The 13287-nt window shown below is 38.9% G+C and overlaps 1 protein-coding gene across 15 annotated transcripts in view; it reads left to right on the top strand.

The window, feature by feature from the left end:
- Positions 1–13287, top strand: part of FAM13C (family with sequence similarity 13 member C) — a 149000-nt gene that overhangs the window by 129885 nt on the left and 5828 nt on the right. For 11 of the 15 annotated variants that reach the window (XM_027091897.1, XM_027091899.1, XM_027091896.1 and 8 more), the window contains 3 exons: positions 965–1176; positions 11101–11196; positions 12519–12718. In XM_027091897.1, coding sequence (XP_026947698.1) covers positions 965–1176; positions 11101–11196; positions 12519–12718 — 508 coding nt within the window. Of the gene's footprint in view, positions 1–964; positions 1177–3056; positions 4767–11100; positions 11197–12040; positions 12294–12518; positions 12719–13287 lie in introns of those variants that run through there. The other 4 variants (XR_003429777.1, XR_003429776.1, XM_027091894.1 and 1 more) reach the window with 4 other exon arrangements.

Below are 13287 nucleotides of genomic sequence, written 5' to 3'. Positions count from 1 at the left end.
CCAGTGTTCTTCTTTCTCTGTCTCTCTGGAGATGGTGGTGTGAGTATTAATTAACTCTAAAATCTATCTTAAGGGATGATGGTTATTTACCAATAAAAATTTATTTTCTTCCTCTCTCTACACTTTTTATTTCAATACTTAGAGACATGGGAGTTTTTCCAGATTTCTAGAAGGATGGTGATAAAGAACTGAAAGGAATATTAATTCAGTGGTATTGAAGTGTAGTGATGTAGCAGGTTTATAATATATGCGGTGTTTAAACACCACGCCAGAGCCTAACTAAAAAACAAACATCAAACAGAGAAGATGAGCTATGTATGTAATTGAGAAATCAATATAAATGGCCTCATTCAAACGAGCAGTCCCCTAGCATATTCTGAAATCTAATTTCTTGATAAGTCCCAGGTGGCCTTTTTATTTTTAATTACGTAGGTTTATATAAAGTCACATTGCAATAATGGTGATTTCTAGATTTTAAATACTGGCATTAGACAAAATTGTGAAATCTGTCAAGTTGGGGCTGGCATTCCCATGTCCCCTTCCCCACCCCTCCTGTGTATCCTCAGACGTCTGCACTGTGTAATGCCTTCCAGAAGTACTTGCATTTCTGCAGGGGCTCTTAATGGCTGCACAACTTTCAAAACCCAAGTAAATGAATCTTTGAGTATAGAATCTCAGGCGTCATGATAGATAACAGGTGAAAACTTTGGGGCCAGGTACCACTGGTCTTCCTCCAGGAATCCTCCTCGGGAATCTAGACCACTGAGTTACTCCCACAGGTGATGCTCCACCTCCATGAGATCCCAGCCTCAAGAGCCCTCTGTTTTCACATCTGGGGAACCATCATCGGCACTGTTCATTTCCACTCACTTGGCATCAGGGAAGGAATTCCTGAAAGGCTCTCTGCTCTTACTAGGGCCAATGAGTCCTCCCTGCTCCTGGTAACTCATGGCATCTCTCTTAGAACTAAAGCTGAAGCTGTCAGAAGAACAAGGGAGTGCTCCCAAAGGCCCACCAAGAAATCCATCCTGCGAGCAACCCGCAGTCCCCCGAGAGAATGGGAAGCCGGAAGCTGTGGGCCCTGAGCCAGGCTCCTCTGGAGAGGAGACTCCAGATGCTGTGTTGACATGCGTGAAGGAGAAGAGAGAGCAGCTTCCTTCTCAGGAGGTTTCTAAGGTACCTCGCCAACCTTCACAGGGCCCCACCACTCCACATGGTGCCACTGAGATCGTGATTTTGACCAATTTGTAAGAGCACTTTGGTACCACATAAATACCTTTAGGAGACTGGCTCTGAACTTTCAGTCAGATGAGTTCCTAGTGGGTTATTAGCTATGACCTAGGGCATTGCCATTCTGGAGGTTGCAGTGTCGCATGCTGGTGGGAGACGCATGGTAAAGACACTAGGGCATTTCATATTCCTTTCTCCCCAACTTCCCCTGATAAGTTAGCAAATGAACCCAAGACTAGGATTACAATCTCATTTTACTGTATGTTTTATTAAGAAATAATAAAGCGGGGATGAGGTATAAATAGTAAGGAAAGTGGTTTAGTATTTTATATGATAAGAATAGAGACGTAGGGTTTCTTGAGGAATGTTAGGTGAGATGTCTAAAGACTTCAGCTTAGACATCTTGGCTTTGAAATCTTTGTGAGATACCCAGATAGAGTTGTCAATTATGCATTTGGATATGGGCGCCTGGAGCTCAAAGAAAAGATTATATTTTACAAAAATGATGATGAAAGCAATTAGTATTTAGTACTTACCTGGTTAATCCCTCCTCCTGCATATCTGTGCTTAACATTTTACTTATGCCAAGGAACCTTCCTTGTAGTCCTTCCTGTCTGAACTCTGAGTGATGTGGTTGCCTTTCATTTCTTGAATAATCTGTAGCTACCTTAACATAGCTCTAACTATGCTCTGTGCCATTTTCTGTCTCTCATTATAGTACTTGAAACTTCTTGAGTAGAGTTTAGGCTGTTTATTGTTCATGATCCTTAGTGTCTGTACAAAGTAAGTATTGAATAAATGTTGGCAGAGCGAATGGATATATGAAAGAACAAACTAGCATGTTTGACTTTGAAATGAAGTCTTCTTGAGGAGAATGCTGGCTTCACCTGTTCTATTGTACATTATCTAGTCTTGATCATAAGGTGGCAACATTTACGAAATCCCAAAAGGCTTACCATATGCCCCCGGACTAGTCCTTTACACGTGATCTACAAGTAGAAATGGGCCCTTGGCTACCTCTGTCTTTATGAAATACCTTTAAACTTAAAAATAACCAATATATGTTGTGACTAGTGGTTTTCATCCACTCAGCCAACCTGTCCCCTCCTCCCACCCCCAAATATTCTAGACTTTGTGATAGTCAGTGGATAACTAACTTCTCTCTCTCTCTCTCTCTCTCTCTCTGTGTGTGTGTGTGTGTGTGTGTGTGTGTGTGTGTATAAACACACACACATAGTCAGGCACATCTGTGGTTTTCCATCCTTCAGTGCTTCTGATGGGCTTTCCTGTATTTTATAGTTACTTTGACCACGTCTATAAAAGCAGCTTGGTCAACACCCAAGTCCTAATTCTGTGTTCTACTCAGTTGACTAAGGAGTGAGGGATGAGTTGGGACTGGTATAATAAGCTTAGAGCAGGACTCAGTCCTTGAACAAGACACTTTCTAATCATACACACTTGGCAAGTGAACTAATTCTCTGATATTCAACTTCCTCATCTATCAAATACAGATAATACCTATTTATATAATTATTGTGACAGTAAAAGGAGATGCCTGGTGACCAGTGGGCAATCATTCATTTGCAAAAAGATTTGAGTGCCTACTATGTGTTGTGAACTATGATCCATGCTGGATATAAAAAATAAACAAGATAGAGAAGTGATGTGGGTGACCGCCTTCACGGAGTTCATGTTTTTCTGGGAGTTGGGATACAACAAGAAATAACTCAATAGACAAAATCATTAAAATTTTGTGTAAGTACTGTGCAAAGAAACAAATGATATGATAGAAGATAATGAGGATGGATGGTTTCTATTTTATATAGGGTGATTAGGAAGGCCAATAAGATGACATTTAATGCAGAAGAATCAGTAGGCGAAGAGAGCAGCAAAGAGCCTTCTAGACGGAACTGCAAGTATGAAGGCCTTTGAAGGGAGAGCTTGTTTGTAGTTGGAGTTCTCAGGTCTGAGGGCTGGAGCACAGGATGGCATGTGATGAAGTCAGAAAAGATAGATCAGGGCACTTAACACAGGACCTTTTAGGCCACTGAGAGGATTGGGGAGCTGTTGAATGGTTGTAAGTGTGAAAGTGACATGGTGTGATTTACACTTTAAAGATCTTTTTGATTGCCGTATGGAGAATTAATCATAGGGGAAAAGAGTGGAAAAGGGAAGATGAAATGGGTGGCTTGGACTAGTATGGTAGCCTTGGAGATGGAAAGAAGTAGACACATTCAAAGTATATTTTGGATATAGAATCAAAAGGATGTGCTGAATCGTTGGATGGTAGGGAGTGAAGGAAAGGAAGATGGATCCATTTACTGAGATGGGGAAAAACTAGAGGAGCAGATTGAGGGTGAGAGTGAAAACTCAGGAGGTCTGTTTTGGACATGTTTGTTTTAAGATCTTTCAGGAATAGGGTGACCGACCATCCCAGGTTTCCCTAGACTTTCTAACTTCAGCGCTGAAAATTCCATGGCCCACCAGAAGCCTCAGTCCTGGGAAAACTGGGATGGTCGATCACCCTCCTGAGGTATTCACGTCAAATAAAAACATGTAAGTGAAAATCTGAAGGTCAGAGAAAAACTCTGAGTTCTTTAGAAGTCATCTTTATTTAAACGGAAATTTATTTCTGTTATTTTAAAAGAAATAGCCATTAAACTGTTTAGTGTCAGAAGCCCCTTCAAATAAACCTATCTTTGCAGTAGGCTAAAGTGAGGCCCTTTAAATAGAGAGCATCTGCAGTAGAACATGTACGTCTCGATATCTAAAGCTGCAGTATTGGTCCTGGGAGAGCTTAACGCAGCAGACCATGAAGTGGCTAGGCAACTATTAGGTGGTTCCTAAGGGGGAGTCCAGAAGCCACAGAAGAAGCAAAGGGAGGATTGAAAATATTCACAATAGTATTATTCCTGGCTCCTCAGTGAGCTAATTCACATTTGAGATTATCTCATTAGGTCCCAATTCTTTAAACTCAAATTGATGGATGATTTTCATCTGGAGTCTTTGCTCTACTGCTTAAAATGCATTAAATATTAAGCTTCCAAGATGAAGTTATTTCTTTTCTAGAGAGACCTTCGTTATGACTCCTCTTGAACTTTTTGCATTTGGTGTTTAGTCAGAGCTCATACTAAAGCTGATAAACCCTACAGCATTGCCTTGTCAGTTCGGATACTGCTACCGGCTAATCTTCTTCCTCCACCATCTATGGATGATTTTTGGAGATAATCACTTTTCGGTCACAGGGCATCCGTTGAGCACTGGAAATGAATGAATCAACCCTAGGTCTGACTGTGGTGCTTATTTATGTCCTTTTCTTTTGAAAATCCTGAATTGGTACTGGCATATATCCCCTTTTTATTGTCCTTTCCAAGAACTGTAGGTGGAGTCAGGTGCACAGCACAGATTACCAACTGGGTGAGTAATGGCAGTTACTTCTTCTGGCCCTTCATTAACTGCAGCATCTTTGAGGAGAAAAGCAGATTTTTTTTTTTAACATCTTTATTGGAATATAATTGCTTTACAGTGATGTGTTAGTTTCTGCTTTGTAACAAAGTGAATCAGCTATACATATACATATATCCCCATATCCCCTCCCTCTTGCGACTCCCTCCCACCCTCCCTATCCCACCCTTCTAGGTGGTCACAAAGCACCGAGCTCATCTCCCTGTGCTATGCAGCTGCTTCCCACTAGCTAGCTATTTTACAATTTGGAAGTATATGTAAGTCAATGCCACTCTCACTTCATCCCAGCTTACCCTTCCCCCTCCCCATGTCCTCAAGTCCATTCTCTACGTCTGTGTCTTTATTCCTGTCCTGTCCCTAGATTCTTCAGAACGATTTGTTTGTTTGTTTTTAGATTCCATATACGTGTGTTAGCATATGGTATTTTTCTCTTTCTCACTTACTTCACTGTGTATGACAGTTTCTAGGTCCATCCACCTCACTACAAATAACTCAATTACATTTCTCTTTATGGCTGAGTAATATTCCATTGTATATATGTGCCACATCCTCTTTATTCATTCATCTGTCAACGGACACTTAGGTTGCTTCCATGTCCTGGATATTGTAAACAGAGCTGCAGTGAACATTGTGGTACATGACTCTTTTTGAATTATGGTTTTCTCAGGGGATATGTCCAGTAGTGGGATTGCTGGGTTGTATGGTAGTCCTATTTTTAAGTTTTTTAAGGAAACTCCATACTGCTTTTCATTTCTAATTCTATTGATTTGAATCTTCTCCCTTTTTTTCTTGATGAGTCTGGCTAATGGTTTATCAATTTTGTTTATCTTCTCAAAGAACCAGCTTTTAGTTTTATTGATATTTGCTATCGTTTCCTTCATTTCTTTTTCATTTATTTCTGATTGATCTGATCTTTATGATTTCTTTCCTTCTGCTAACTTTGGGGTTTTTTTGTTCTTCTTTCTCTAATTGCTTTAGGCGTAAGGTTAGGCTGTTTGAGATGTTTCTTGTTTCTTGAGGTGGGATTGTATTGCCATAAACTTCCCTCTTAGTACTGCTTTTGCTGCATCCCATAGGTTTTGGGTCATCGTGTAGAAAAGCAGATTTTTAAAAAACATAATAATTAATTTTATTTTTTTAAATCAAGTAAAAATTTGATAACTGATTAGTGAGTAGTTGTGCATTGGAGAGAGGGAAGACTTACAGGTAAAATGCACCAAAAGGAAGACACCGTCAAGTTCTTCTACTTACCTTTTTAACAAAAATTTAATTTTCTGAATAGGTAATACTTTCTCACATAGTTCAAAAAATATAAAAGGTTACACATTAAAAAGACTCCTTCCCACCCCATCTACCAGCTCCAGTTCTGAGGTCTCCCACTCTAAGCAGGTGTAACTATTGCTATGAATGTTTTAGGTGTCCTTTTGGAGTTTCTATATAAAGCATATACAAGAAAGCATCAATACACATTCTTAATTTGCCCCTTTTGAAAAAACGTAGCAGGCTACATAATTATGTATCCATTTTTCACTTTGCATATTCTAGATAGCTTTTTATATCAAGACATAGAGTGCTTCTCAATTTTTTTATCTTTAAAATTTATACTTTGATAGCACCATGGTATTCCTTTATTAGTAATTTACAACATTGATAGTAACCTCAAATCAACTAGTTTGATAGCTTAAATAACATTTAGTATGCCTGACTCTGTGCCAGGGACATTTACATAAGATAATTAAAAATCCTCATTCTGCATATTAAGAATTTGCACATTAAGAATCTAAGGTTCAGAGATTCCATAATTTTCCAAATTAAAAATGTGTAATTCTTGAAGCCAGTTATCGGAACTCATGACCTCTGTTTTCAAGGCCCATATTAATTGGCAGTATGCTTAGAAATCTGAATTGACCAAGCCATTCTCTTCAGCAGTTGCTTTGTATGATTATGTTCATTATTGACTTCCCATGTTGTTGGACTGACTGGTTAGTTCAAGCTCTCAGACTTGTTCCACATATACTTTCTCCCTCAGTGAGGGGCTGGGGAGACTTAGACACAGGGAAAGTTTGGCAAGACCTGAGTCCCTAAAGCTAAAGAGTAATAGATTCTCGTCACTCACTGTCCAGAGAGGAGAATGTCAGTTTTACCTCCCTCTCAAGGAGAGAGCTTGTTTATGGTGACGGTTCGACTGATTTTTATGTTTCCGTGGTTTACTGTGAAAGAATACATGGGACCAGTGCCATGGGGAGAACGGATAACAAGCATGGTGGTAAAAGCACTTAAGCTGTGGCAGTTTTTTCCCCAGACAACTTTCTGACCAGGGCTTAGAAAGAAATAACACTTGGGCTGACCACTCAGCAGCAGTTCTGCTTGGAAAGCCAGCTTGTTTGGGGGGTACTATTCCAGATCTTGATAATTCGAGTAACCTACTGGATAGGGGGCCAGGAGTTTTTCATGACGGAATTGTCAAGCTATCAACAAAGTATATCAAATTTTGTTCTATGAATAGTCCCTTCTTGCTCAACCTCCTTTAAGTTACATTTCTTCTGATGCCATATAAAATGGAGGAGCAGGAAGTAGGGATAATTAGCTTTGGGGTTTACCTCCTTATATTTATCTTTAAAATCTAACAACCCATTCATGCGCTGGATATCTCTCTCTGGCTCTTTCAGGTTATTCAACACAGTCGTTGTTTTCTCCATTTAAATAAAAATCATGTTAGATACTACTAACATACCATAGTCAGCCACCAATATGCAGAATTAGGGAGGGAGGATGCACTTCAGAAACAGAGCCATTGAATTAAGAGGAGAGAATGGTCTGATTCTTAGTAGAAAGTGGCCGAGGAACAGCAAAGTCTAATGTATTTCTGCCCCTTAGATTTGACGTACCTATCCTGCAGAGCCTACGTCTTGACTCATTTTCCACCATGAAGATTAACATTGCAGGCCTCATAATAGCTGGTGTCCATAGGCCCCTGAGTAGAAGACAGCTCCTGGCACATAATCTCACCACTAACCCTTCTTCCTCAGGCAGCATGCCTTCCTGTGCACATGTATTTGAGGATAAGCACTTATGGCATTGAAGTCCTGTACTTACGGCCATTGAACCCTCACATCTGTCTTTGGGGATTACTTTAATAATGATCCTAAAAGTAAAATCATAGAATCATGAGAGTGAAAGATGAGTGCCATACATTGTACCTGTACCCCGACTTTTATCTAGCATCTGTGGAAGGAACTTTTCTATAATAGCATTCATCATTCTAACTTGCTTTTTGGTCACTCTTTTCTTTTTCTAAGACTAAATTTAGCTTTTCTAGAATCCAGAAAATATAGTAAAAATAAATAAAACCAAAAAAATCAAACTGTAATAGAGATGCCAATAATAGTTAAATGCATCATTTTCTGAAGAGCTTTCTATGGAATATAAGTCCCAATAAGATACTGAATAAAAAACATTATTTCAGTATTTTCTGAACTTAGAAATTTATTTTTCTTTGTCACCTATTAAAATCCCATGGAATATATGAAATAATTTTTTATTTTCTGTGTAAAAATGTATCATGACTAAGAAAATGTTTAAGGAATGATTGAGCTAGAAAATGAAAGGCTCTTGGGGTTACTTAACCAATACTTAAAATGCTCTACAGAGAGAGGTGGTCTTTCTACTGAAAGAAAAGACCTCTAAAAATTATACTACTTTTGCATATAAAGCTGGGTTGTTAGATGGGTAGTAGGAAAGGGGATACATTGGGTACTGTGAGAATTTGAAGAAATATGTGATATAATTTATTTGGGCAGACAAAACTGAAACACAGAAAACAGTTAAGGCCCAGACAGTGAGACACAGAGAAGTTCAGAGAAAAGGAAGATCAATATGGGCCAGACACTTAGGCTGCTTCCATCTCCTGGCTATTGTAAATAGAGCTGCAATGAACATTTTGGTACATGACTCTTTTTGAATTATGGTTTTCTCAGGGTATATGCCCAGTAGTGGGATTGCTGGGTCGTATGGTAGTTCTATTTGTAGTTTTTTAAGGAACCTCCATACTGTTTTCCATAGTGGCTGTATCAATTTACATTCCCACCAGCAGTGCAAGTGTTCCCTTTTCTCCACACCCTTGTTTCTAGATTTTTTGATGATGGCCATTCTGACTGGTGTGGGATGATATCTCATTGTAGTTTTGATTTGCATTTCTCTAATGATTAATGATGTTGAGCATTCTTGCATGTGTTTGTTGGCAATCTGGATATGTTCTTTGGAGAAATGTCTATTTAGGTCTTCTGCCCATTTTTGGATTGGGTTGTTTGTTTTTTTGTTATTGAGCTGCATGACCTGCCTGTAAATTTTGGAGATTAATCCTTTGTCAGTTGCTTCATTTGCAAATATTTTCTCCCATTCTGAGAGTTGTCTTTTGGTCTTGTTTATGGTTTCCTTTGCTGTGCAAAAGCTTTGAAGTTTCATTAGGTCCCATTTGTTTATTTTTATTTCCATTTCTCTAGGAGGTGGGTCAAAAAGGATCTTGCTGTGATTTATGGCATAGAGTGTCCTGCCTATGATTTCCTCTAAGAGTTTGATAGTTTCTGGCCTTACATTTAGGTCTTTAATCCATTTTGAGCTTATTTTTGTGTATGGTGTTAGGGAGTGTTCTAATCTCATACTTTTACATGTAGCTGTCCAGTTTTCCCAGCACCACTTATTGAAGAGGCTGTCTTTTCTCCACTGTATATTCCTGCCTCCTTTATCAAAGATAAGGTGACCATATGTGCGTGGGTTTATCTCTGGGCTTTCTATCCTGTTAAATTGATCTATATTTGTTTTTGTGCCAGTACCATACTGTCTTGATTCCTGTAGCTTTGTAAACAAAATTGAGTTATTTGTAGTGAGGTGGATGGACCTAGAGTCTGTCATACAGAGTGAAGTAAGTCAGAAAGAGAAAAACAAATACCATATGCTAACACATATATATGGAATCTAAGAAAAAAAATAGGTCATGAAGAACCTAGGGGGTAAGACGGGAATAAAGACACAGACCTACACAGAGAATGGACTTGAGGATACGGGGAGGGGAAAGGGTAAGCTGTGACAAAGTGAGACAGTGGCATGGACATATATACACTATCAAACGTAAAATAGATAGCTAGTGGGAAGCAGCCGCATAGCACAGGGAGATCAGCTCAGTGCTTTGTGACCACCTAGAGGGGTGGGATAGGGAGGGTGGGAGGGAGGGAGACACAAGAGGGAAGAGATATGGGAACATACGTATATGTATAACTGATTCACTTTGTTATAAAGCAGAAACTAACACACCATTGTAAAGCAATTATACTCCAATAAAGATGTTAAAAAAAAAAAATGGGCCAGAATGTTTCTCAACTGGGATGGGGGTAAGGTAGCATGAGAATAACTAGAAAGCTTAAAAAATACACCTGCTTGAGCCATTTTCTTTTCCTTCAGGATTCTCAGAGGGGATCTGGAAGGCAGAGTCAGATAGGACACTTGGGCAATTATGCTATGTGCTATTTCTACCATTTCCTTCCCACTACCTGCTGAGTGAGAACCATTGGACTAGAATGAAAAGGAGGTTGTTTGTGGTAAATATGTAGAAAACTTAATGCAGGACACACATCAGGGAGGAAAATGAAGGCAAGCAGAGGAGTTTGGTCATTTTGGCTGTAGAGGTAGATAGGTTGGGATAGGTAGGTAGGTAGATGATTAATAGATAAGTAGGAAACTGTTTAAAATTTTATGTACTTTGTGACATGTTAAAAATGGTGCTTAGGGATGAGTCAAAGAGCAGCAGGGTAATAGAATACATTAGTAAACAAGAGGTTATGAAGGTTTTTGTTTGGAAGGAACTTTTTAACTCCAACTTCCTTGTTGTATAGGTAGGAAATTGAGAATTCAGAGAGGTTAACTGTTTTATCCAAAATATTTAGTTTATGTCAGATTTATCCAGTAAGCTAGCATATAATCCAAGTATGTAGTGATGAAGACCTGGACAAGGCTGGTGTCTGTAGATATAAAAGATCTTGAAAGTCAGATAAAATACATGTTTCAGAAGAAAAATCAATAGCTCTTGGATCACCCATTGGTTTTTTAAGAATGAGGAAGTAATTAAAAAACAGGGTCCTTACCATTTAAACATTGAGGAGTCCTTCAGTAAGCTTTAAAAACGTATTTCTAAACTTGGACCTATCCTTTAAGAAACTTTCCTAGAAGAAAATTGGCGTGTGCTTCACACAGTGTCTTATAAATGACTTACCTTTTTAAGATTACTGTTGCATTTTAGTATTGTAATCCCTTAGAGGCTTCAAAACTTTTTTTTTTTTTTGGCCTGCTAAAAACATTGATGTGGTTTCATTCTTGTTCGAGAAAGGAACAATAATTATTCATGTTTTCCAGGTAACTAAGCAAGACAAGAACCTCATAAAGCCTCTTTATGACAGATACAGAATTATCAAGCAAATCTTGTCCACGCCTTCCCTTATTCCAACAATTGTAAGTCGGGATGTTTGCATTAACTAGAAATCTGTCCTTGTGCTTTGTATTGATGTTTAGTTAGGGAGGCAGCACCATGAGAGTTATAAAGGAGCCTTCTTTGCAAGATATGCTGCTAACAAGGCCAGTTGTTTTTTCACAAAGTAGAAACGTGGTCTCCCTCAACTCCAGTACTATACTTAACAGTGGCTGATAATTAAAACTATTGTGAAACAGGAATAGATAGCAATTCTATCTTTGAAGCCAGTTATTACACTTGCTTTCATTGCTTGGGTGAGGAGAACAACTGATGGATTTTAGTTTGGCATTACCTAATTTACAACAACACAGCTAGACAGAACAGAGCTGTTCTAGTCTATGTGTTGTTAATTCTTCTCCTTTAATAATAAAATTGATAGTATGTTCCTTGATATAATGCAGCATTTGTTTTTGGTACCATTTGACCATCTCTGTGCAAGATATAAGTAGATTTATTTCAATAGAAAATATGAATACTGAAACTGAGTTAGACTACTTTTAATAAAGAATGATTTATGGGAATACAGAACTTGAAAAGCACCACACATCCTACTCCATCAATATTAGAACAGTCACTTGCTCAAGATATCAATATTAAAAGAAATATTAACAAATTCAAATTTAAGTATACTTAGTACATTTATATTTCCACAACTCTAAAGACAAAGACAATAGTGATTCATACTCTTTGAAATTTTCCAATTAAGGAAGCATAATTTAAAATGGGGTATGATTTTCAGATTTCCTTGCAAGAAAATCTTTTGGTTGTGATAAGCATTACCTGAACAGGTTAAGCAGTAACTCGATTTTGTTTTGGCCTTCATAGAGCTCTTCCCTGAATTTGTCAATTATCTGAGTATTCTCTGTATCTGAAAGTGGCCCACACCAGGACCTGATTTGGGGTATTACTGGATGACGAAAGAAGTCTATGGTCCATCTCATCCTAACCCATATAACTGTTAAGAAGCTGGGGCCCAGAAGGCCTGGGTGAAAGGGAAGAATTACTAGGCAATGCAGCCCAGATCGGAACATATCCTAGACATCTGTGCCTGCTTTGGCCCAGCAGAGATCTGAGCTTGGTGAGCATTTTAGCCCAGGATGGGTGCTTCTTTGCTCATTAACTTCTGCAAGTTTTTGATGCAACTGAGCAAGAGTTCCTCTTGGTTGCTTTCTTCTTGGTTCCCAGTAGGCACAGGGATAATCTACTGTTTTCATTGTGTTTATTTATGGTTCCCCTTCCTGGTTTTGCCTCCTCAAGAGGCACTTAGCATTTTGTAACTTTATTTAATTCTTCCTATGATAAGCAGGAGGAAGAAGACTCTGATGAAGACTGTCCACAGGGAAGCCAACAACTTTCTTTGCCAAACCCAGCATCCCACCTTCCTATTGGCGACCACCTTACCTACTCTAATGAGACTGAGCCTGTCAGGCTCCTGCTACCAGATGAAAAGAAAGAAATCAAACAACCAGCTCTCTCCATGTCCAATTTACATGAGGCCACCATGTGAGTGTGACTCCTCAGTGTGGAGTCTCCTTTAACTCCTTCTGGTCTGGGGGACATTATATGTTCGTACACACAAGATGCAGAAGAGCTATTACACGCTCTAAAAAATGCTATCCAGCAGAAAGCATAATCTGGTTATCCTTTTAACAGGAAAATTGAGACGACAAAGCCATGAGGAACCAAGGCTCCCAATAAGGTCCCAAGGATGTCATAAATGCTAATGGTCCATTTGCTACACTTGCACATCTTTTCAGCAGGGTCTGGCACCAATCTAATGCTTGGCAGTGTGTAAAGCAGAGCTGGCCTTTGAAAATGCTGGACCAAAAGGAATTGGGATCCTGTGCTGGGTCAGCAGTTGTCAGGGCCTTTATCTTAGTCTATTCTATTTAGATAAAATGTTTTCTCCAGACTGGGACTTTAGTAAATGAGCTGACCTTTTTCTCCTCATGGCCACTCGGTCAGGAGCCATTGGATCTGCATTAGTAGTATTGTTGTTATTATCATTATTCAGTAGCTGACACTCCTCTTGATCATTTGGCCTTCTTTGGTTTGTATATTACAGGCCAGAT

Source organism: Aethalodelphis obliquidens, unplaced genomic scaffold (genome assembly GCF_003676395.1).
Source record: "Aethalodelphis obliquidens isolate GAN/ISIS:26980383/991018 unplaced genomic scaffold, ASM367639v1 scaffold73, whole genome shotgun sequence".
Lineage (NCBI taxonomy): Eukaryota > Metazoa > Chordata > Mammalia > Artiodactyla > Delphinidae > Aethalodelphis > Aethalodelphis obliquidens.
Note: the sequence above shows the minus strand (reverse complement) of the source record. Positions and strands in the feature narration are given on the sequence as shown.